Source organism: Periplaneta americana, chromosome 5 (assembly GCF_040183065.1).
Source record: "Periplaneta americana isolate PAMFEO1 chromosome 5, P.americana_PAMFEO1_priV1, whole genome shotgun sequence".
NCBI lineage: Eukaryota > Metazoa > Arthropoda > Insecta > Blattodea > Blattidae > Periplaneta > Periplaneta americana.
Genome location: NC_091121.1, coordinates 86,078,085 through 86,100,542, shown reverse-complemented (window position 1 = coordinate 86,100,542; position 22,458 = coordinate 86,078,085). Strand labels below are relative to the sequence as shown.

At 33.7% G+C, this 22,458-nt stretch overlaps 2 protein-coding genes across 2 annotated transcripts; both read right to left on the bottom strand.

Annotated features, from left to right (window-relative positions):
- Positions 1 to 3,544: 3,544 nt before the first annotated feature.
- On the bottom strand, positions 3,545 to 10,657 carry LOC138700524 (uncharacterized). Its single transcript, XM_069827121.1, has 5 exons — positions 10,570 to 10,657; positions 8,377 to 8,518; positions 6,500 to 6,582; positions 5,701 to 5,839; positions 3,545 to 4,353 (listed from the first exon to the last, which is right to left on the bottom strand). Exons 1-5 carry the CDS (start codon positions 10,618 to 10,620, stop codon positions 3,974 to 3,976), a joined length of 795 nt encoding a protein of 264 aa, XP_069683222.1. The 5' UTR covers positions 10,621 to 10,657; the 3' UTR covers positions 3,545 to 3,973.
- Positions 10,658 to 13,330: 2,673 nt separating this feature from the next.
- LOC138700523 (uncharacterized) lies at positions 13,331 to 21,846 on the bottom strand. The gene is made up of 5 exons (XM_069827120.1): positions 21,706 to 21,846; positions 18,237 to 18,405; positions 15,713 to 15,795; positions 15,084 to 15,222; positions 13,331 to 14,460 (listed from the first exon to the last, which is right to left on the bottom strand). The coding sequence occupies exons 1-5, from the start codon at positions 21,754 to 21,756 to the stop codon at positions 13,682 to 13,684; spliced, it is 1,221 nt and encodes a 406-aa protein (XP_069683221.1). The 5' UTR covers positions 21,757 to 21,846; the 3' UTR covers positions 13,331 to 13,681.
- Positions 21,847 to 22,458: the final 612 nt, after the last annotated feature.

Below are 22,458 nucleotides of genomic sequence, written 5' to 3'. Positions count from 1 at the left end.
ATTACAACATATATTTCAAATAAGAAAGAGATTTCGACGAAAAATTCTGAACGATTGACTATTTTGACTATGAAACGTGATATATATATATATATATATATATATATATATTTTTTTACAGCAATTACTTACTCGTTCTTGCGAAGTCTTTTTAGTTGGTTATTTTACGAAGTTTTATCAACTGCTATGATTATTTAGCGTCTGAGATGAAGGTGATAATGCTAACGAGATGAGTTCAGCGTCCAGCGCCGAAAGTTACCCAGCATTTGCTCTTAATGGATTGAGAGAAAACCCCGGAAAAATCCGATCCAAACTACAATTTGAACCACGTCTCGATCATTTCACGGTCAGACGAGGTCGTATGAAAACACACACGTGTGGGGTTACTCTTTGAGATATTTAAAAAAAAAAGTTTAGTACAATTTCTCTCGTCTTTCCTTCCTTTCCGAGATAAAAATTCTTTCATATGGAAAATTTGAGAGCGTGTTTTGGGAAAGCCATTGATTGAATTCCCAATATGTTCATCCAATTTAAGAGAGCGGTGTATTATGATAATACTATATATGGTTGAAATAAGTTTATTTTTGTCCTTTAAATGTGCATAAATTTGATCCGAACAAATGCCACTTTTCGTTCTGCAAAGCAATTTTTGAACAGGATTCCTGGGATAATGTCTTTTGGTCCGATGAAACCAAAATAAATAGATATGGATCAGATGCAGTAACCAGAGTCTTTGTTTAGGTGCTCTTTTGCTCTTTTGCAAACCTTACCTATCTCTGATAATGAAGGACCTTTTCCTTGCCATTCTCCCATAGAATCCATACTTGCGTAAGGTGCGGTGAATCGTCTCGTTGCACATTCTTTCAGACGTTGTGTCCTCAACTATTGGTCGTAGTTTAGGCACGTTCAATTAATTTTATTTACAACAAATCTCTCTTCTCCTAAATTTAGTTTCCTTTCTTTAGATTTTCTTGTCAGATTGTTATTAGAATCGTTATATCAGAATGTGTTAATAATATACTGTATTGTAGAATGTGATTTATTAACTAAGTGGCCTATTTTTCACTAACAATATCCTTCTAATGTCAAATTAACAATTACGTATTTCAGATCTGATGAAAGTTCCTTTCTTTTCCTCATTGTGGACAGATCTGACACAGAGTCGCTTGCTTGTAACAAAAAATAGTCTGTACTCTACACTGTACGAATAGAAAAGTGATATCATTTAGGGGTAGGCCTAGGTTTCGTCTTCATTTATACCTTTATCCCTTATACCTTAAGTAAGAGTATAAAGAATTTTATGAAATGCTTGTATGCTAATATATAATATAATCATACTGAAACGAATGTCACGAAATTTAAAAAAAAAAATACTATATCAAATTATTTAAAATGCGATCTGTACGAATAACATTGTGACTAACTGTATAAAGTATTTATCATGCCACGGACTACCAGGTCGGTTCTCCTTATCACTTCTTTTCCTAGATCCACTTTGCTCTGCCATGATGAATACGCCACTGACCTAGCGTACCTGAAAGATGGTCTGATTGCCTGCCCAGTCAAGACACAGTGTGCTCTCATGCCGACCGCTGGTTTAATACAACCTTTAATAGTTAGGAAAATTATGGTTATCGAGGAAGATTGCCTCCAAAGCGATTACAAATCTGACTATTCGACTATGGATGGAACAGCCCAAACACCATTGTATTTATATAATACAAAACAGAAAAATAATCCAGAGTGCGACTGTGGCGAAATTGGAGCAACTAATCATATGCTTCGAGGGTGTGTAAGACACTCTAATCAAATGCCTATATTACATCATGACCTCAAGATATACAAAGTGCCAATACCTACTGATATAGAAACTTTATTACTAATCCACGACTTCAATACTTCAAGCGCTGTTTCGTCATGTGGCAAGATGTAAGATGAAATTATAGTAATGCATGGAGAACTAATGCTCAAATTCAGTTCCTTGCATTTACTACCAATGACAAAGTCATAGGGATTCATGGACGTCAGAAGATTATCTAATCAAGGACGTCTTAAGGGGTTAGATACAGCTTTCAGCAGTAAAAGTTTTGGAAATAGTCAACATTTTTTTCTCCATTACTATATTTTGTACAATAATGGAAATTGGTATGTATAAAACACTGTCCTTCTGCTATATGAAAAAAATATTTTTATGATTTCAAAAAATTACTTATATATATTTTTTTTTCAATATTCAAAATGGTGGCAGTTTACTGTGCAGTGATGAAACGTTTCCCTCATAAATCATAAACTTGTTGACTTTTTCATGTTATCTCTCTTTTATTTTATTCCTGAAACAAATGTTTACAATATCATGCTCTTTCAACTACATTCCTTAATAAATAATATATATTTTTATTTTGTGTTAGAAGAAGATACTGATATTTGACCACTTTTAAATGAATTTATTTTTTATCAGACAATCTATCAAAGGTAAAGAAGTAAGCTTGCATCATATTTTATAAATATGACATGCATAAATACACACAAAAAATTTTATTACAACATTTTGGATAGTTTTTTAGTTATGTGGGAAATCTTCATCACTGCACAGTGAAATGAATTTTGAAAAGAAATTTATTTATTTTTTTAAATCGTAAAAATAGTTTTTCATATAGGAGAAGGACAGTGTTTTACACATACTAATTTTCATTATTGTACAAGATACAGTAATGGAGAAAAAATGGAATATTTCCACAATTTTACTGCTGTAAGCTGTATCTAACCCCTTAAAACAAAACCATAACCAACCAACGTTTAAATCTTAGCCACGTGATGAAACGTGCTCCTGGATGATTATCTCCGAAAATTAACTTAAATTTTTAGTTTTGAATCAATTTGAATTGAGGAAAGTGTGTTAACAAAGAGCAGACAGTTAAGAATATTCCAAATGTTTACTTATTTTTTCCCATAGGTTATCCTCGATGGTCGAATATATACCATAGTTGCCAATATGTGTTAAAATCTGGCCAGAGGTTGTGAATTTTAAAGGCAATAATGTAGTTTTCATTACTTCCTTCGAATCGTAAGTAGTACAGTTGGAAAATTTGTGTCGTGCATGGACACCACATTAAAGAATTCTCATCTCATCTCTGGTAAGTCTCCGTTTCGTTCACCTATCATCAAAGATACATCTTACAAGTCTCCAACTCGGAATTATAATTCTTCACAGACCTAAAGTAGCAATGCTCAGGTTTTTATCTGCCACATCTGAGATATCAGTCAACTTAAAAAAAATTGAGCTATATCGTTGGACATTCTAGTTTGTAGCATAAAATTCAATTATTTCGACAATAACCGTAGAGTTTTATTTGCATATTTACACAAGTCGTTCTAAATATAAAATATTGTTAGTAGTTAAATTTGTGTGCTAAAATCAGAAATTATGTAGTTAAAATGTACCTGATGTAAATCCTGGGGTTCCATTTAGATTATGATACTTTAGGGAATCTGTTTCTGAAAGAAACTGCTCCAGCCAAACTTCAGCAGACATTTATTTTCCATTTCATGCACAGTCTTGTCAAAGTTGGAGTATCTGTATCTTGCTAACATAAGGTTATGTAAATTCAATCATATACCAGCTGTTCAGGCCATACGAAATATAAACTCTTAGATATTAAAATGTAGAAGAGGAAAGAGTAGGTATAGAAAAATTTCAAAATACTAAGATTCGAAACTTTATATTTCAAACAGTTCTACTATTGTTCTTCTCTAAACAGCTTGAATATATGGAAATTATCTAGAAACAGTAACAAGCATCAATATAACTTAGTAACACTTCATTACACAAGGAGCAACAGACATCCTTTACATTTCCTAACATTCTACAAACAGATATGAAGTTTTAAGAGCTTTTCTCTGACTGTCCATTTACTATCGATTGTTCGTTTCCATGCCATGGTGATCTGCGACCTGTTTGTATGAACCACGATATTCAGAGAGAATATTTTTCATCTGCTGCAAGAGTTGAGGACGATCCCATTTCGTCATTTTCACTGCCGACGGCCCCACCTTCAGTCTCTTTTAGAGCTGTGAACTTCACATCAGTTCCCTGAATAGCAGCAGTTGCTCCTTCTTCTGACACTCCCTCTGCAGCTGCTTCTGGTACCGACTCTGTATGTTGGTTATCAGCGACACTTCCCTGAGGCTGAGGTGCAATAGCGGGCTCTTGTTCATTTTCTCGATTCTCCAGTTCCTCGCCACCTTCTTCCTGAAGTCTCTGATATGTGATTCTGTGAATTATCTTCCGAAGAATTCCGTCAGGCCAGGTCATCGCTGCATTGTACACGATGTAAATGCTTCCAAGAGTGAACACTGTAACGAGGTCAGAATAATTAGATTAAATTCTGCAGCTATGGTTATACCAAAGTTAACAATCTTTGAAGACAAAGTAAACAATGGAGAAAGAGAGAGAGAGAGAGAGAGAGAGAGGGAAGGGGGAGTAATCTGACTTGAAGGTGGCAATTTCCCTTTTTGTATGTATTCCCCAGGTTTTTATTCAAAGGATTTGATTTTGTAAATGGTATCTTTAAGATATGTAAATATATTCGGATTTTTAAATTTTTTTATACGGGCTTAACTGTTTGTTATTCTTTTCGTTTATTTTATTATACCAACAATTTACAGTAAATATTGAAATAATCATCTTCTTTTCCATTGTGATTTTTTATCTTATTTGTAATGAACTTCTAAATAATTTGTTCCTGCGAAACTCTAAATTATGTAATATTTAATGAAAAGCGTTAACTGCCCATTACGTGCGCGTCGACTCTAAGCCTCAGCCTAAGCTACAGTACGATTATTTAGTCCTGACAGTCGCCAGCCATGTGCGCCTGGATCAGGCGAGTCTATTTAGTTACGCCAAGGGATGTTTGGGTTAGTCACTCTCTTGCTTTCGGAGCGCTCGGATGTCACGCATGCGGTAGAGCGTTGTGTTTCCAGTACAATTAAGTTGTACTGCATTCCTTTATCGCTCGCCCTTATCTCTACTCCGGAGCTCTCTCCACTACTCCTATTACTTCCCCTCTTTCGCGTCACTGAGCTGTCAGGACTAAATAATCTGTCTGTACATATAGTGATGTGCATACGGCGGCCTGCGGAGTACGCACACATCCACGCGGTGTATCTGATCTGCTAAGGAATTTAATTCTGATAGAACTAATAGCAAGTTCATCCTGTGATTTCGTGGTATTATGTAATATATATGAGGGAATTACATGGCATTTTTTTTTCTAGGATTTCAAAGTATCGGGTGAGGTTAAAATATAATTTTATATAAATAAAATGTGTAATAATGCTTCACAGTATATTTTCAATTCGAGAAAAGAAATAGTAGAAAAAAAGTGATTACTTTTAGCTTCAAATTGAGATATACAAAAATCCTTTACGATAAATATGCTTCGTTATATAGATGCGCGCGCGAAATTTTGAAAACTTCGATATGATCAGTTGATACGAAAATATACTTTTCTGTGACAAACAATATTATACATGCAATATATTTTATCCATTACAATACACTGATAGAGTTTAAAAAAATTGAAGACTCTGAGGTAAATTATCGCCTGATTTTATTCGATTTGACGTGGAGTGACTGTATAGTATTATCTAGCAATGAAAGATTTAAAAGTATCGTTAAAAATTCAGGTCTCTTTACATTACCGAAATTGTAGACAGCCATAATGATCACCCTTATGTCCAGAGTGAAATCTTGCGTGATATAGAATAAGAAGCCAGTCAGCTGTGCGACAAGGTTGATTAGCTTCACTATGAACCACGGTATGGTAGCCCACGACGACAACTGCACAGATACAAAGTAAACTTATTAATCTAACAGCAGACATTCCAATAACAGAAATTATTTAGTACTAGTAAAAAAAATAGAGACCAGTTCCAGAAATAACCTTCCAATATTTTTGTAAGTTTTATAATTTATACAATTTTAATAGAAAATGTTACTTTATATTGAAAGAGTATATAAAGAAGTACTGCAACTCCTTGAGAACTAAATAAATTTTATTTTGTATCATGCAGGGAAGTATTATAATACTGGAAGAAATCTATTTTGAAGTTTCCACGGAATTACAAGTTTTCAGATTAGTTTTTATAATATCTATCATCCAGCCGTGTGAGTACCGGTACATCCTTGTATCCTGGACTACTGGGCGGATAATACATATTCATTGTTTACAAGTAAATTCGTTCATTATAAAAAAAATAGGGGATACCTGGGTTAGAACAGGGAGCCGCTCGATCTGCAGTCGAATGCTCTACCACTGAACTGTACCACACATACGATGAAGTTTCAGTATTATATTACATAGAGTGTAGAATTCGGGAGAATTGTCTCTATACCAGCATGGATAGGAGGGCGTATAAAAAAAAGAGTGTAATGGTTTTATTTTAACATTTGTATCGTAAATAACTGTTCTAGCACGAGGCCACTTACATAAATACTTACGTTAATAGTGCTCATGGCCAGAATAATATTGGCATATGTGTCGAACATGGCATACGTCACACACCAAGCATGGAAAGCGTGACCTGAATTAGGAGAAAAAAAAACACTTGAAAGCTGAATTTGCTGTTATAAATAACAGCACATTATTACACAAATTGCACTATTATGTAGCGTCAGTGGGATTAGTGATACTGAAATAATGTTTTGGCGACGTTGAGACAGTTTATTCGCTATGGAATTAGCCGACAGTCGCCTTACTTTAAAAAAATTTCTGATAAATATCCATTCAGATAATCGCCTAAGCGAGGTTCGAACCCACGTTTGACTGCCGCCTTGGAGCACGGGTCCCGTTCGTTAATCTTGGACTATTATTACTGTCGTCTCCCAACTACTGTATAGACTATTTTAAACAATTTTTTTGAACAAACGACAACTCAACATGTGTTCTACCATTTGTTTATGGATTTCAGAGGAACGTAATTATTTGTCAACATATTTTTAGTGTTGAAACAATTCCAATTTAATTTTAAATGCCAAGTAAAACGTGAAGATGAATTCATTGTCAGGAAATAAGTAGGTTTTTTTCTTTTATCTAAAGTGAAAATCTTATTTTATACTGACCACACGACTAGAATGTTCCACTATCTGTACCTAACATTGAAGCTCTCGCAGGAAAACAATTCCGTAGCATGTATTATTAAACTCTCTTCCCTCCGCTACCGGTACCCAAATCTTGCAATCTTTGGGAACTGGATACGACACTCGCTTTTCTGGAGCTAGACAGAGTGGAAACGTTCGTTGCCACACGGATGTAGCTATATTCCTTAAACTTTTCTTCCGCGTTTATCTACCTTCCCGTCCACACACCTGCCAATCAGCTGACTGCCATACGTGTGAGGGAAGAAGTGCTGTTAGTTGCAACGTCGCGCTCTGACCCTGTACCTTACAAGTTTTCCTAGACACGTCGAAGTTTAATCTTTCTCCTCGACGGTTGTAGTTTTTTTATTTTAACCTTCACGTGTCGACAAGGAAACTAGCCAGAAGTCCTAACCTTTAGAAATACACAATTTAGAAGTTCAATAAATGGTAATATATTCGTACTCGAGCCATATCAATATCAATCATATTTTATTTTTATACAAATATAAGTGAATATTTCGTTTTTGTTTTTCTGTTTCTACATTTAATTTTGTAATGTTTCAATTTTACGCCTAAGTCAATAAATTAATATATTGCTTTAAAAACAGACACAGATACTTTAAGAACATTATTTCTATCTCCAGGAAAGTAAAATCATTATTCTTCCTTTTTAACGCTTGGATTAAGACTACGGCTTTGAAAATTTTCCCAACTTTTGGATACGATTCCATTGTCGATTGAAGTATGTATTTGCATGATTACAATGTACGAATAAAATACTATATTTAATTAAGATGCATTAATCTGTATATGACGTTAGTTACGTCGAACACACAAACTTTTATAAAGAAGTTTTGATTTGGTAGCCTCCGTAATTTCTAATCTTGTGTATGCTTATGATCGATACACGTTACTCTTGATAGAATTCACTACTTCTGAATGAAATTGGAGTGGTAAATTTAATACCTTTCCTATTGACTCATAAGGCCTTAGTTATAGGGAGTGAGTGTTTATAATGTTTCATGAATTCGTTGTGCAGAGAGTTCTTCACCGAAAGTATACTATGAATTAAGTACACTAGTAGTATAGCTGGTTAGTGCAAGTTGGTAGTGTATGTATTTTGAAGTATATGTTTTTAATAATATTGGCTGATTCATACTCTCAAAGAGTTGACTGTTGTTTTCGTTGACGGTTCATGCGATAAACAGAACCTCAATGTCCTTGTAATCGGTACTTACGGTCAATTATAGTCGTAGTGCCATTTCCATCTCCAAGACCCTCATGATGCATAAATTCATCTACATCAATGCCAAACAACACAGCGATCTTTTCATCCTCTGCTCCGCTGATCAGTAAAAGAAAAGCGATTGTCGAGACAATCTGCAAAAATGTAATTCAAACCAAAATATGAAATATGTTTTATTACGCGCAACTTAATAAGTTTAAGTAATTTATATTGTTCTTAATTATTATACGTCGTCAATAAAAATCTAAATGTTTCATAAGAGGTTTGTTTACAAGATTGACGGCAATAGTGTTACTTAGAATTTGTTAATAATTGACTATTCATTTTATAATATAGGCCTACGCAGAATTTTGTGTTACTAAAAGATATGGCTGCCTTATAAGCTATCCTATGTCACATTAAAAACATTACTTATCTTTTTTCACTACAGTGTAAGGTTTAGACAACAGTGCTTTGTTTCTTCCTGATAGTATTATTTAGTCTTCACGGAAACGTCTGCCCAACTTTTCATTCAGTGTTCACTCTGCATATTCAATAAATATTTACTTAACTTTAACTTAACTCTTGATTTTAATTCTAACTCTTTCCTCATTTCTGTGTCGTAACATTTGAATATAATTTGAAAATATTCTGAGTTGTATTCCTTCGTGACTCTTATGAGTTATCTAGACATCGGAAGTTGAGGCACTAAAAATGGTATTTTAGGCGCCTAAAATGGCTCTAAAAACAACAAAAAATAGGGCACTAAAAGGCATTGAAATTATATTGAATCACTCATAATTCATAAAGTAAACATCCATGAAACCATAAATAACTTAAAGTTCACTGGAAAAGTTGTTTCACTTGTAATTACGAATCCACAACTTCACGTCCATAATTTTAGTTACAATAAACAACAAGCAACTTTTCAAGATTAACACACAAACTTCAGTCACATCTATTGAACAAAATCAGTTTATATACTGAAAAATATCTCTCAATGTATACTGATGTGACTGGAGCATACTTAAACAGTGCCATCCTGGCTACATAATCGTTTCATTAGTACCGTAGTGAAAGCAAGAAATTCTGTTACCCACTGACGATATAAAGAAGCTTTCGAGGTTTTCAATTTTGGCATTTTTTCACCATATAACAGTACCCTCACAAAGACAATCCTAGACAGACTGCTTACTTCGTGTTCTCAACACAGTGCTGGAGTCAGAAGGACAAGGTCGATTCCGGAGTAAGCAAAACAACAAAGCTGCATTGCAACAGTGTGTCCCATATCCATGGCTACTATAAGAACTGCAATTTCCTTAGTTTCGAACGCAGAAATAAATGCAGTATTGTTGAGTGAGTAGTTATATAAAGAAAAAAGTACATATGAAAGCAAAAAAAGGGGCAAAAAAGTACATATTAAAGCAAAAAAAGGCGTTAACGGGCAAAAAAGGCAAGATCAAACTTAATCAGAATGCTTCATTTCTCATGATTCATGCACTTTTACTAAAAGCCTTTAAATATGAACATTCAAATAAAATAGGCATTTTTCTAAACATCCGATGTCTGGAGTTATAAACATACGGTATCTGAACACTCATACTTCATAAATACCTAGGGGATTATGACCCTATATTCAGAAACATATTCAATTATGCATGCAAATATAAAAAAAGACTAAATTTAGATCTAAGAAGAAATAATATAAGACCCGGAGCACCTTAACCTATATCGAAACAGGTTTTATTGTAAGATAATATTGTATATGATGTCAGAATAATTATTATACAAACGTAAAAATGTATTATGCATTAAATTGTTGTGTGTAGGTGTTACCGATACACCATAAAATAAACAGAGCACTTCTTTTTTTAAAGAATGTCACTTTTTTGTAATGTTTCAGAGTGTTATACGCAATATGCGTTTTTCACGTAAATCGGGGCTTTAATCAAACATTTGAACAATTTTATTGAAAATAGCGTATAATGTTTAATGCATATCATGCTAAGTATCTTTTAGACTACAGTAACAGTTACGAAAATACTCGAAAGTGAGTCTATTAAGACCAGTTTTCCATTTAATAATTACGTAACTTACAATTTGTAAGTTTTATTGAAGATTTGGAAAAGATTCAGTTTTCAATTAATATCTGAGAATAACCTGATAGCCTAATACAAACTAAAATGTTCAAGTAGAAAAATCTTACCACATTCGTAACACTGAGAATTCTTGCAGCTGTTGTTCCCAACAGAGACATCGTTTACTGATAAAGAATTGCAAGCAGCGAGTTTTCATTGAGTAGAGGCCCTATGAAACTAGTGTCGCACTCTGCGTTCATGGGAAAATTTAAATTAACGAAAATAACAAAGAAAATAAGAAATGCGCAATTCGCTATGAACTATAGAGTTCGCCGTCCAAATTGTAACCAAAGCACAGTGGGCAGGATTGCAAATCTAGCGGGGGAAAAACTTTGGACATAATATTTTCGAATCTGAAGTGCATGAAACCTACTATAAGTGAATGTTATGTGATTCTGGACTTACATTGAGATAAATGTTGCACTATAGTTTTATAGTACTCGACCGGGCTTAATGTGAACTATCACGATGCGGTATTACGAACGCAGAGCATTAGCGCTACGGCTCCGGGCTGCAGGACTCCACTGGCCTTGGTCGAGTAATAACTCTGTGGATTGAATCACTAAGCTTAAGCATTACAAATAATAGACTTAATTGAAAAATACCTGATTATTCTATGCTGTCATCGTCTCATGGGTGTCTTCTTCAAATTTCTAGTCCTCCTCATTATGAACATTATTTATTTCTTCTTTTTTTTCTTCTTCTAGATGTCCTTTGTTTAATTTTTCTTTTTCATGTTCACTCAAGAGATTTTTCACCTCTTGAGGTAGAGATTCTTGCTTCTTGTTAAGAAAGGGAACGATGCTAGATATTATATGGTTCGCTGTTACAAGAAACAGGTTAAGAATATTTTGCATGTGTTTTTTTTTTTCACGCGAAGATTTACGCGCATGTTCTTCACGGATGCCTCTTCGCAGCCTTATGTTCTAGCCTCTTATCTCTCTTCAGTTAACATTCCTATTCATAAGGTGATAAGGTGACTGATTCTACTATCTATCTTGAATGAGAACTTCATGTGCATTGATCGGAATTTTGTACCATAGATATAGTCGTAGCTAGATATAGGTTTCTTTTATCACGTGTAAATTATTAAAGGCCACAAGATTAATGGGAAAGCCGTTTGATATTGCGCGCAGAATGACAAAGTTTTCTTATTAATAATAAAATTCTTTATTTACACCTGTGATAGACGAAGATAATTCTAGATATTTGAAAAATTGGCGTGCAATGTAGCATAAATCTATTACCGCTATCCCTCGGTATAGGACGATCAACTAATAGTCCCATTTCCAATCTAAATTCACCTATCATTGTCTTTTCTTGGCAGCTAAGATTTTTTTTCTCCTTGGTTTCGGATTTGCCAAACTTATTTGAGAACTTCAGACTTTCCTGCAACCAGTTACAATACTTTTTATTACTTTTTCCATTGTTTACCAGACTCATCCTTGTATAGAAATTAATACGTCCTTCGAGTATTACTGTTTACTAAATTTGTTTTGTACATGATCACATACATCTTGGGGTGACTTTTTCCCCTGGACAATTAGATCATATGAATCCATTCTCGTCACTGTCGACAGGAACCATTGTTCCTTCCCTCAAATAAAATGGTATATTCTTTAAAGGCGCAAAAATCGACAAATGTAAAAATAAGCACTATAAACACCATGAGTTTCCCTACATTTTGACCTGAAAAGTGCACTACTTGCTGGGGCCTGTTATTGTTAAAACTCTATTTTAAATGATACATTCGATTTCGTTTATACCATTAATAAGTCTGGTATATATGACCGGATTTAACTATTTTATGCTTCCTTAATTTTGAAAAAAAATGTAGGAATCTAAAGTAGATATCCATTTGAAAGTAATACGATATTATAGCACTTGAATAGCTTTCACAACATATCCTATTTCGCACTCTGGATCACGTCTGGTGCGCAGTGGATGCATCCTTATCTGTAAGCCCACTTCGAGGTCTCTCCACGCCACTGTATCCTATCGAAATCTTGATTTACTTGAAGGATGTTAACATACAGATGTTTATCCAATTTATAAACATAGAAATGGTCGATTTTGTAAGGGTCGGTAAATTGAGTTTTTTCCTATTAGAGTGAGCATCTGGCCTACCCTGCAATGGTCGGGGCACAACTATAAACAGATTGGAAGCCACTGATAGATTCTAATTCCACCAGGACAAATATTTTTGTTTTCAAATTGGTACCTTGTTACGTCCCGCATTCTTGTTTAGATAGCAAGAAATCCAAATTAAACTTAGATTGAACTCTTAAGAAATTGAATTATACAAATTAGAAAAAAATAACCTATTTACCGCCATAATTCCGGAATAAGAATCTCTCGCCTTATGTAGTCCTGCAGATCTGGCCTAACTTTTTTCTTTAGATATAACTCTGAGTCATGCTTTGTAATTTTTATTACATAATGCAACAAGGGGTAAAAAGTAATTTGGAAGTGATTTATTTTAACTTTGAATAAATGTTTACTTTGCCAAAATAAAGATGGGGGGGGGACATTTCTTGTAGAAATCTTATCTTGCTTCCGTATATTCCTAATATTGCATTCACAAAATAAGTCAATTAGTTGACCCACTAACCTAAATTTTACAAAAGGAATGTCAAGCAGGGACTACACCAGCCAAAGGTCAACATTAATAATTCACTTTGTAAAGAACAAAATATCTTTCAAGCTTTACACCACGCAGTAATAGGTTAGGAAAGTTCATAGGCATAATTAAAGAGTGAACTCTTCGAACACAAGTGTCTATTTTTTAATATATTTGCGATATTTACTAACATATTACAAGACAGTGCATATACATAAGTTTATATTACTAATGTAGGAAGAAAGCTAGAATAAATTTAACAAAAATTAAAATGTTAAAAAATGCAGTGAACTGTGGATGAACATATTTGAAGTTTATTTACACCCTTTATTTCTTTTGATTTAATTTTTTACTTTTACGTTTTAATATATCTCTCAATTATTAGACTACAATTTCTGTAAAATACACCTTCTCCTAAATACAAAATTTTATACATTATAAAATAAGTATATATGATTTATAAATTAATTCGTATTTTGCACTGAATTTTGACATGAAAATTTTCTTTGCAACGAGAAAAATCCCCCTTAGTTATTAACTTAATTCGTTCTTTCTTGGTGCTAAATAACATTTGATTTTTCTGAGTTTTCCTTGAATGTATGGGCTGCGTTTTCAGATCTTTCTGTAGTAAGTTCTGTTGCTGCTACAGGATCGACTAATTTTTCTACTTCATGAAAACCGTGGGACCTATTTACATCAACGCACGTAGAATGAAGTTCTTCCTTAGTTATTTGCATGACGCTGGGCAAGTCCTCTGCTTTCTGAGAAGCAGGAGACGATGTTTCAGCTTTTTGAAGAGGAGCTAATAATCCGGTTGTAGAATCTGAAGCAGACTTCGTTGTTTCTGCAGGAAGTTTGACCTCATCCTTTCGAAACTGAACTGCAGTCTGTTCAGAATTTTGAAGAACGATGTCAACTGCAATGTTATCTTTAGAATTCACACTTCCTGCTCCATTTACTAGATCAGTATTTTCTGAAACGGCTACCGGTACACCACTGAAGGTGATAGAGTGATCAGGAGTATCAACTTGAGTTTTATTTATCAAGTGTGCACCTTCTTTAGCGTTTGACGAATCGTCTATACTTTCAATGCAGCTAGATTTAGGGACATCAGCTTCAGTACCATTTACAAAGTTCAGGCCATTAGCATTTAGAGAATCCCTTATATTTCCTTCATTGGTACTGAAATTAGAAGAAACAGTTTCAGCATCTTGATCAGGAGTATTTTGCAAATCTTCATCTTCCTCCACGAGTCTGATGTGCCCTACACCTTCTTGTCTTCTTGATGGCCATGTCTGCATAGCTTTGTATACAATAGTCATGGTAACTGTTGTAATTGCTGAAACAAAAATTAAGAAGTATCTTTGAAGTTTGAAGTTCATGTCTTAATTCATTAATTCTGAAGAAGAAAGTTAATATAGGTTCATTTATAAAATCTAGTGAAAAAATTTAACAAACGAAGTGGTAGGTCTAATTATGTTACCCGTCATGACAACATGACAAATTAAAAATAATATTAAAAATAATATTTTCGAAGTTAATGTTTGTTTGAGCGCATTTATTTGAAGAGTACATGAGAAAAACAAAGTCACAATGCTCATAAGGGTGATAACTTCTAATACAGTATATTATTTCAAAAATTGTTAGCGTTTTCTTATCAAAACTGGTAAAGGAGAACTATAACTACGGATACAGTCATCCTTTCCTATTTTTTCATTAGGAACAGCAATAAATTTTGCAGTAATATACTGAATTACACGACACCAGCCATAAGAGTTCCTGTGGCAATGTCTGCGGCGACAAAATTATTTACAAACTTTTGGATTTTTGGTTTTTCTTAAATGTTTTCAACTATTTTCGCAGACACGTTCAGACTCAACAACGCACAAATTGTTTTATATTATTTATGATAAGAAATAATACTTGGTAATTATAAATAGTTCTTAAAATATAGTAACGTACCAAGAGTGATAATAGCTGTGTATATAACATTATTCTTCAAGACCGGTTGTTGCGTAATATAGCATATTAAGCCAACCACTTGCACCAGAAAACTAACCAACTTCTGTATGAACCAGGGAGCTGCTAATTCCACCAACAACTGTAAATAATTATCTCATTAGTATGTAGTTACCTATATTTGCTTATATGAAAAGATTATTTGATTACAAGAAGTATAAAAGTTTCTAGAATTAATTGCTTTGCCAAAATTAGGGAATAGCTGAATTTAATTTTAATAAACTTTAATCTTTAGTAATTTGAATAGTAACAAACTAAATTTCAGAAAATTAATTTTATTTTGGTAAATGCATGCGTGGGTGCGAGATTTTTTTGGATTTTGCAGTGTTGTAAATTAGAAACTTTGAACGTTTGGAGGTTTGGAGAACAGTTCTCCATTACTAATCCAACGGGTGAATACCCTTTTCCTTTCTTCCCCGATGGAGACGTATGTTTATCCGAAACGTTTCAGGTTTTGGAGTCTATGGTACGGTGCAAAAGCTAGAAAATCTCGAACCACAGTGAAAACCATGAAAGTTTTAAATTATACTAAGTACATTAAATAATGTTTTATTCCGTCCAAATGTACTTACGTAAGTGGTAGCCAAAAAAAGCAAAACACTGACAACGAGTTCCACTAATGCACACAAAGAGCATAAGTGTGCAAAGTTCTTATCTGCAACAAAAGACATCAATGTATAAAAAATTAGTTTGATTTACTGTGTATCGTCACCATTAAAGGTACAGACATTCGATCAAGTTTGTTAACTAGCCTGTTCATAATTAGATTATCTAAAATAACATTGTATTAATTGGTGGAATTTTTTCACTAAATATTACTGTGGATATGAAGAAATCACCAGAGCCAGTGGAGCTTTGCCAGTTTTTAACTCAGACTGATGGATTAAGTATCTCCGAAAGACAATTTTTAATTTGCAACACAAGTACAAAATAAATAAACAGCGTTTTACAAATGTATAAAGGTATCTAAATATCTTATTAGTAAATTCCAAGCATTTTATTAATCTATGTTTTAAGGTATTATTGATGTATTACACCAAGAATCTAATTTTTGTAACCTCTGATCTAACGTGAGCCAAACAAAATAAACCGAACATAAACCATGAGCAATTATTAAAATACAAGATCCAAATACTTTAATAATTTAAAGTCATTAAACTAACAAAAACAATTCTATTTTGAAATATTTTTCAGCAATTCTTCGAAACAAAATTTCAGTAAAGTTGCAAGAATTCAGGGTGCATGGGAGCATTTCAGTTTCTGCTCTGTGTAGAGAAACATTGCCAGAAGCATATCGAACCAGCAACAAACAAATCCACAAACACTAACTGTAGTGCCTTAATCAAACCCTAAAAAGAAAAGCAGTTTGCTAATAGAGTAAGTGGCATTAGACAAGACATTTTAAAGAAAATTTAGAAATGTGGAATTTCTTTCAAAATATGATCGTTCTGAAGAAGTGTGCAATATCAAGATTCAGACTGTGGAAATAAGGAACATAAGAGCATGAAAAAAAGTCCGATAATAGCTACTGACAGAGTGCAATGAAATTATTTCATAAATGTTATCTACTCCAAAAAGAAAAACCATTTAAGAAAATAATGCATTTTATGTTGGTCAACAATTGCTACAAAGTCTATTGTTTAGGCATTTAAAATATTGTGTGTTCCGTACAAGTTAAATTTAATATATAATATTAAAATTAAATAGTCTCGTCTTACGAACAAGAAGTCCAAATAATCCTGTTGATTTCAACAGGACAGAATGGTGCATTGATAACATTTCCGTTATTTTATTCTAGTTCCTTTACATTTTATTAATCATCGTTCTACTTCCTCTTTGTAATTTGTAGCTGATTTAGTTGAGAATAAATGTAGGTCTTACTAGGAACATGCAATTTATATTTATGTGCACTTTATAGGAAAAATACGAAAAAACTAAACTATACAACATACGACGATTCTATTATTTGAATAATCATTTTTATTGAATTTATGGTTTGAAAACTTGACAGAAAAATTAACAACAATGACAAACGTTTGAAAAAAATCCGAACTATTTGGAAGCGATCAAGTCCAGAATGAAACAATAGGGATAAATTTAATTAAGTATCACGTGTGCTGTACTTGAAACAATTTGAAACATTTGGTTGTATTAAATCTGAAAAGCCATTAACTAACACAAAATACTGAATTGGTTTCATCTGGGGAAAAAAAAAATTAAAACGATGGTGAAAGAGCTGGCTACAAAGCACAAATCACAGTACAAAGTGTTTAAGAGGCTATGAAATAGAGAACAGTGGTGAATAGAGAAAAATCAATTATGTCGTTACAAATACAAATTTTGATAATGACTGTTCATCCTCATTTCTAAATTGCCGCAGCACCTATAATTTCTAACATTGCTATGGGTTTATCAATTTCTTTTATATCGTCTCTCTCCTGAATTCTTTCGATCACAGCAGACTTCAGATTTCCAGGAGGTTTGTAATCAATTTACAGCCTCTAGGAAGTCAAAAAGTGGAAGCAATGGCCAAGGAAGCTTTTAATGGAAAAAAGGCATTTTCTGCGGACCTCTGGAAAAAGAACTAAGGAAGAGACTAGTGAAGTACTTAGTATGGAGTGTGGCATTGTATGGAGCAGAAACATGGACATTACAACGAAGAGAAGAGAATAGAAGCATTTGAAATGTGGATATGGAGCAGAATGGAACATGTGAAGTGAACAGAGAGAGTAAGAAATAAAGCTGTGTTGGAAAGAGTGGGTGAAGAAAGAATGTTGCTGAAACTGATCAAGAAGAGGAAAAGAAATTGGTTGGGTCACTGGCTGAGAAGAAACTGCTTACTCAAGGATGCACTGGAAGGAATGGTGAACGGGAGAAGAGTTCGGGGTAGGAGAAGGTATCAGATCATAGACGACATTAAGATGAATGGATCATATGAGGAAACGAAAATTAAGGCAGAAAATAGGAAAGATTGGAGAAAGCTGAGTTTGCAGTGAAAGACCTGCCCTTGGGCAGAACACTAAATGAAATGAATGTTTTCCACAGCAGATTAAAGAAATAAACAGAAAAGTTTGCTAAATAATTATTAATGCTTACATTCTTCCGCTTTAAGCCTGGAACTTCTTTCAAATACATTGATCTTGTTATCTGTGCCGGTGAGCACGTGCTTCAATTCAAACTCATGTATGTTAATGCCCAATAACAGACCAATCTTCTCATTCCCTTCTTCACTGTACAACAGCCCTATCACAACCAGCGAGATGCACTGAAACAAATGCGTTAACTTGTGTCACATGGAGTCACTGTGTATAGGCCTATTTTCATTTTTGTGCTTTTCCTCCACCTTCACTGAGGAACCCTTTGTCTAATGGACTCGTGTTAGAGACTGGAACAAGTAAAACATTCATCGGCCATGTCTCCATACAAATACACGTAGATGCAATTAACATAATTCTTGCTTACTGCAAAATTTATTTTCCTGATCGGGCCGTATGGGATAGAGTCCGGATAGGTTAGCTTAGATTTGGTGAGCTTAGTACTTCAGTTAGTACATAGGGACCAACTTGTTTTATAAATGCGAAGTTCTCATACATTTCATCGTTCTGAGTCGCTCATTTTACGCATTGTTAAGTACGCGTAAGCGTCGAAAGCAATGATACTCTGCGAAAAAACTGTTCCTATTTGTATTTTAACACTGATTAATTTAATCTTTACATACTTGTTTACAACTGGCTTTTAAGGAACCCGCAGGTTCATTGCCGTCCTCACATAAGCCCGCCATCGGTCCCTATCCTGTGCAAGATTAATCCAGTCTCTCATCATATTCCACCTCCCTCAAATCCATTTAATATTATCCTCCCATCTAAGTCTCGGCCTCCCCAAAGGTCTTTTTCCCTCCGGTCTCACAACTAACACTCCTTATGCATTTCTAGATTCGCCCATACGTGCTACATGCCTTGGTTGTAGGACCCACAATACATGGAATCTTTACATATAACTTTGTAAATAATTCAATTTTATTTCTTCATTTTTAGAAGGATATCCTGAGCTTGAGGACTTTTAAGGGACAGTACATTATTATGAAATGAAAATATCAGCGGCAAGCAAATCACAGAGCGGTCCCATCATTTCATCCACTACAACATTTGTGATGGTGATAATTTATTTTTTTTTACTTTGCTAATTAACGACGCTGCATCAACTACTAGGTTATCTAGCGTCGATGGAATTTGTGATAGCGAAATTATATTTTGGCGAAATAAGGTGAGACCGAGGATTCGCCATAGATTATCCAACATTCGCATTACAGTTGGGGGAACCTCGGAAAAAACCCAACCAGGTAATCAGCCCAAGCGGGAATCGAACCCATATCAGAGTTCAATTCCGAATCGACAAACACGCTACAGCCTTAGCCACGTCGGTGACCGGATAATTTAACAACACTTTCAACTGCAGAGATTATTCAGCATTAAAATTAAACATGGAAGGGAAGCTGCCAACAAATTTTGTCTGGAGCTCTCCACTATGGACACGGTTCTCTTGCGTGCCGTAAATCTACTGTAGCACTGAATCCGTAGCATTACTCCATAACATTTATAATGTGAACTGAGATCAAGTACAATCCTTTTGGATAGAAGTCCTAATGAAAATAAATTAAGGGCTTACATATGATTATTGTCAACCACAATTTCCAATAATATGAGATTCCACCGTAACTCAGTTCAAACCTCTGTAGATTTTATATGTAGGTGTATACAGAGCGTTAAGAAAGAAGTAAAATATTTTGATAGGAAGTAGTATTAATAAAAAGAAAAGAAGCGTCTAATAGACATGGGTCCTAGAATCAATATCATTGAAGAAACGTGGACTGAAATTGGTATTTTAACAGCAACGGTATTGTAATAACAGCATATCTTTTAAATATAAGCTCTTTGCTCATGTCTTTTCGGGTATAACATTGCCTATTTACTCTCGTTTATTGCATTGCAATAAGAAACGAGCGAAGAGCTCACATTATAAGATATGCTGTTACAATATCAATTTCACAGTTCCAGTTTCTTGAAAGATATTAATTTTAGGACCCATGCTTATTATAGCCTGCTTTTATGAATACTATCTCCTCTCAAAATATTAAACCCTTTTTTAAACACCTTGTATAAACGGTTTTGATGTAGTCACATCCATAAAATTGTTCTATATCGAACTTATTTTACCTTTACCACTTAACTATAAATATATAGAAAAAGTCTCAGATACTCTTAACATTATAAAAGTAAATTTTATTTATTTTATGATATCGTTCGCAGTCGATAAACTTCTATCTTAATAAATTTATTATCAGTATGAGGCATACCATTTATATTGCGCAGATTCCTTCAATTATTGAAGCCAAGAATGTAACGTGAGTCACAAAGAGAACATATTAGCCTACATATTTCAAACTAAAAGAGTTTCTATAAAACAAAAATGTAGTTTTCTAAATTACATATCTAAATCACCGCAAAACTGCCGAGCGAACTCTAAATTGGAAGAAGTATCCGTGGTTCTAAGTACGAGATAAAGAAATGAATGTTCTATAACAAGGTAACTATAGGCTTATACATTTCATAATTTTTATGAATGTACTACAACTCTCTGGTTTATGACGACTCAGAGTATGATCAACTGAAATTTTGGCAGACCTAAAAAGTGAATGTGTTATTCAGACGATAAACAAGAGATGAAAAAGACTACGACAGTTGAATTCAGACATGAAAATGTTCCCTAGAAAGCTCTCATTCAGCATTTTAATCATATGTAGGCCTATTCAATCATTTACAGCCTTCTTTTGGAAATTTACCAAAGAAATTGAGAACATTTTTCTATGTGCACTAAAGCGCTTTGTATTTCAAGTCGCAAGAACATGTTGGGCACATTATAGAGTTCATAGACCGTAAAAATGAATCCTGCAGCATTAACTGGTTACACATTAAATACTTTATAACCAACATCTGAAGAAATATTTGAAAGATAATACGGTTTTGATTTTTATAAGTTTGTTTCTAAGTTTGTTATTCAACACTTTTACAGTATTCCTCTACTTTTTATGTAACAATATTATAACCCAATATAATGATTGGAATTTGCCGCTATAATCAAGATTGAAAATAGTAAATAATTGATTTAGTCGTTTAAAATTATTATTTAGGTGATTTAAGTTATTACATACTACTGTCCAAATAGTGAACTAATTCGGTATTTAGTATTTACTGTATGCGTTCTTACTAAACACACGTACTTGAAGTATTTCAAAAGTTTATATTAGAGTTGCCTAATCATTTTTTCGTGTATCTGTATTTACAAATTATAAATTAATGTAAGAGTTTGCTGGAACTACTTACATCATATTCATATTTTAATTATCTAATAGTTAATAAAAACCAATTTGAATTCAAAGTATTGAGACAATTTTTCACTTTACAGCTACAAAACTTCAGAAATGAACATGTTTAATTTATCCGACACTACTTAATTCATTACTTTAGAATTCCGAAAAACTTGCCCAATTAAACTATAACAAACTCACCACATCTAGCACGGCAATAAACTTAGCAATCCCTGTTAATGACAGACGCATGATGCACGACTAAATGGATACACGGCAACTCCAACTGTCTACAGAATACTAAAGGGAAACTATAGAACTGCAGTGACGACCTCTTTGAATTATGCCAATATTACAAATTTTATTTACTAGCGCGATCTACAAAGACAGTTAACTACAATGATTTGAGTGATCCAGCAACTTCTGAATGTTTACCGATAGAGACCAGGATTGTGCAATAATACGATTCCAGTATAATTTGGATAAATTACAAGTTTGAATTGATGAGTAGCTAGTAACAATAAACACAAAAAAGCGGACAAATTAATTTAATAGGAAAAGAACAATAATCAATAGGCAATTAAGTTATAAACTTAATCGATGGAATGATCTACTACAAACACCTATGTACTTGGGAGTCACAAAACACACCAAATTAAATTGAGAAAATCACATAGATTCAATAATTCGAAGAACACCTGTAACATTTATTAAAAGGTATTCTATTTTCAAAACAAATGAAGGGTTCAGAGCCATAGTGGGCTAAGCGCCATTTATTAAAAACGGAGAAAGCAAGGGTTAAAGTTAAGTTAATGCCATAGTTTAATGAAGATTAACATATCATTTAGTTTTAATGTGTATACTTTGTATTACTTGCTATATGTTTCCATTGAATTATGGTAATAACTTCATTTTAACCCTTGTTTTCTACGGTTTTAGTAAATGGCGCTTGGT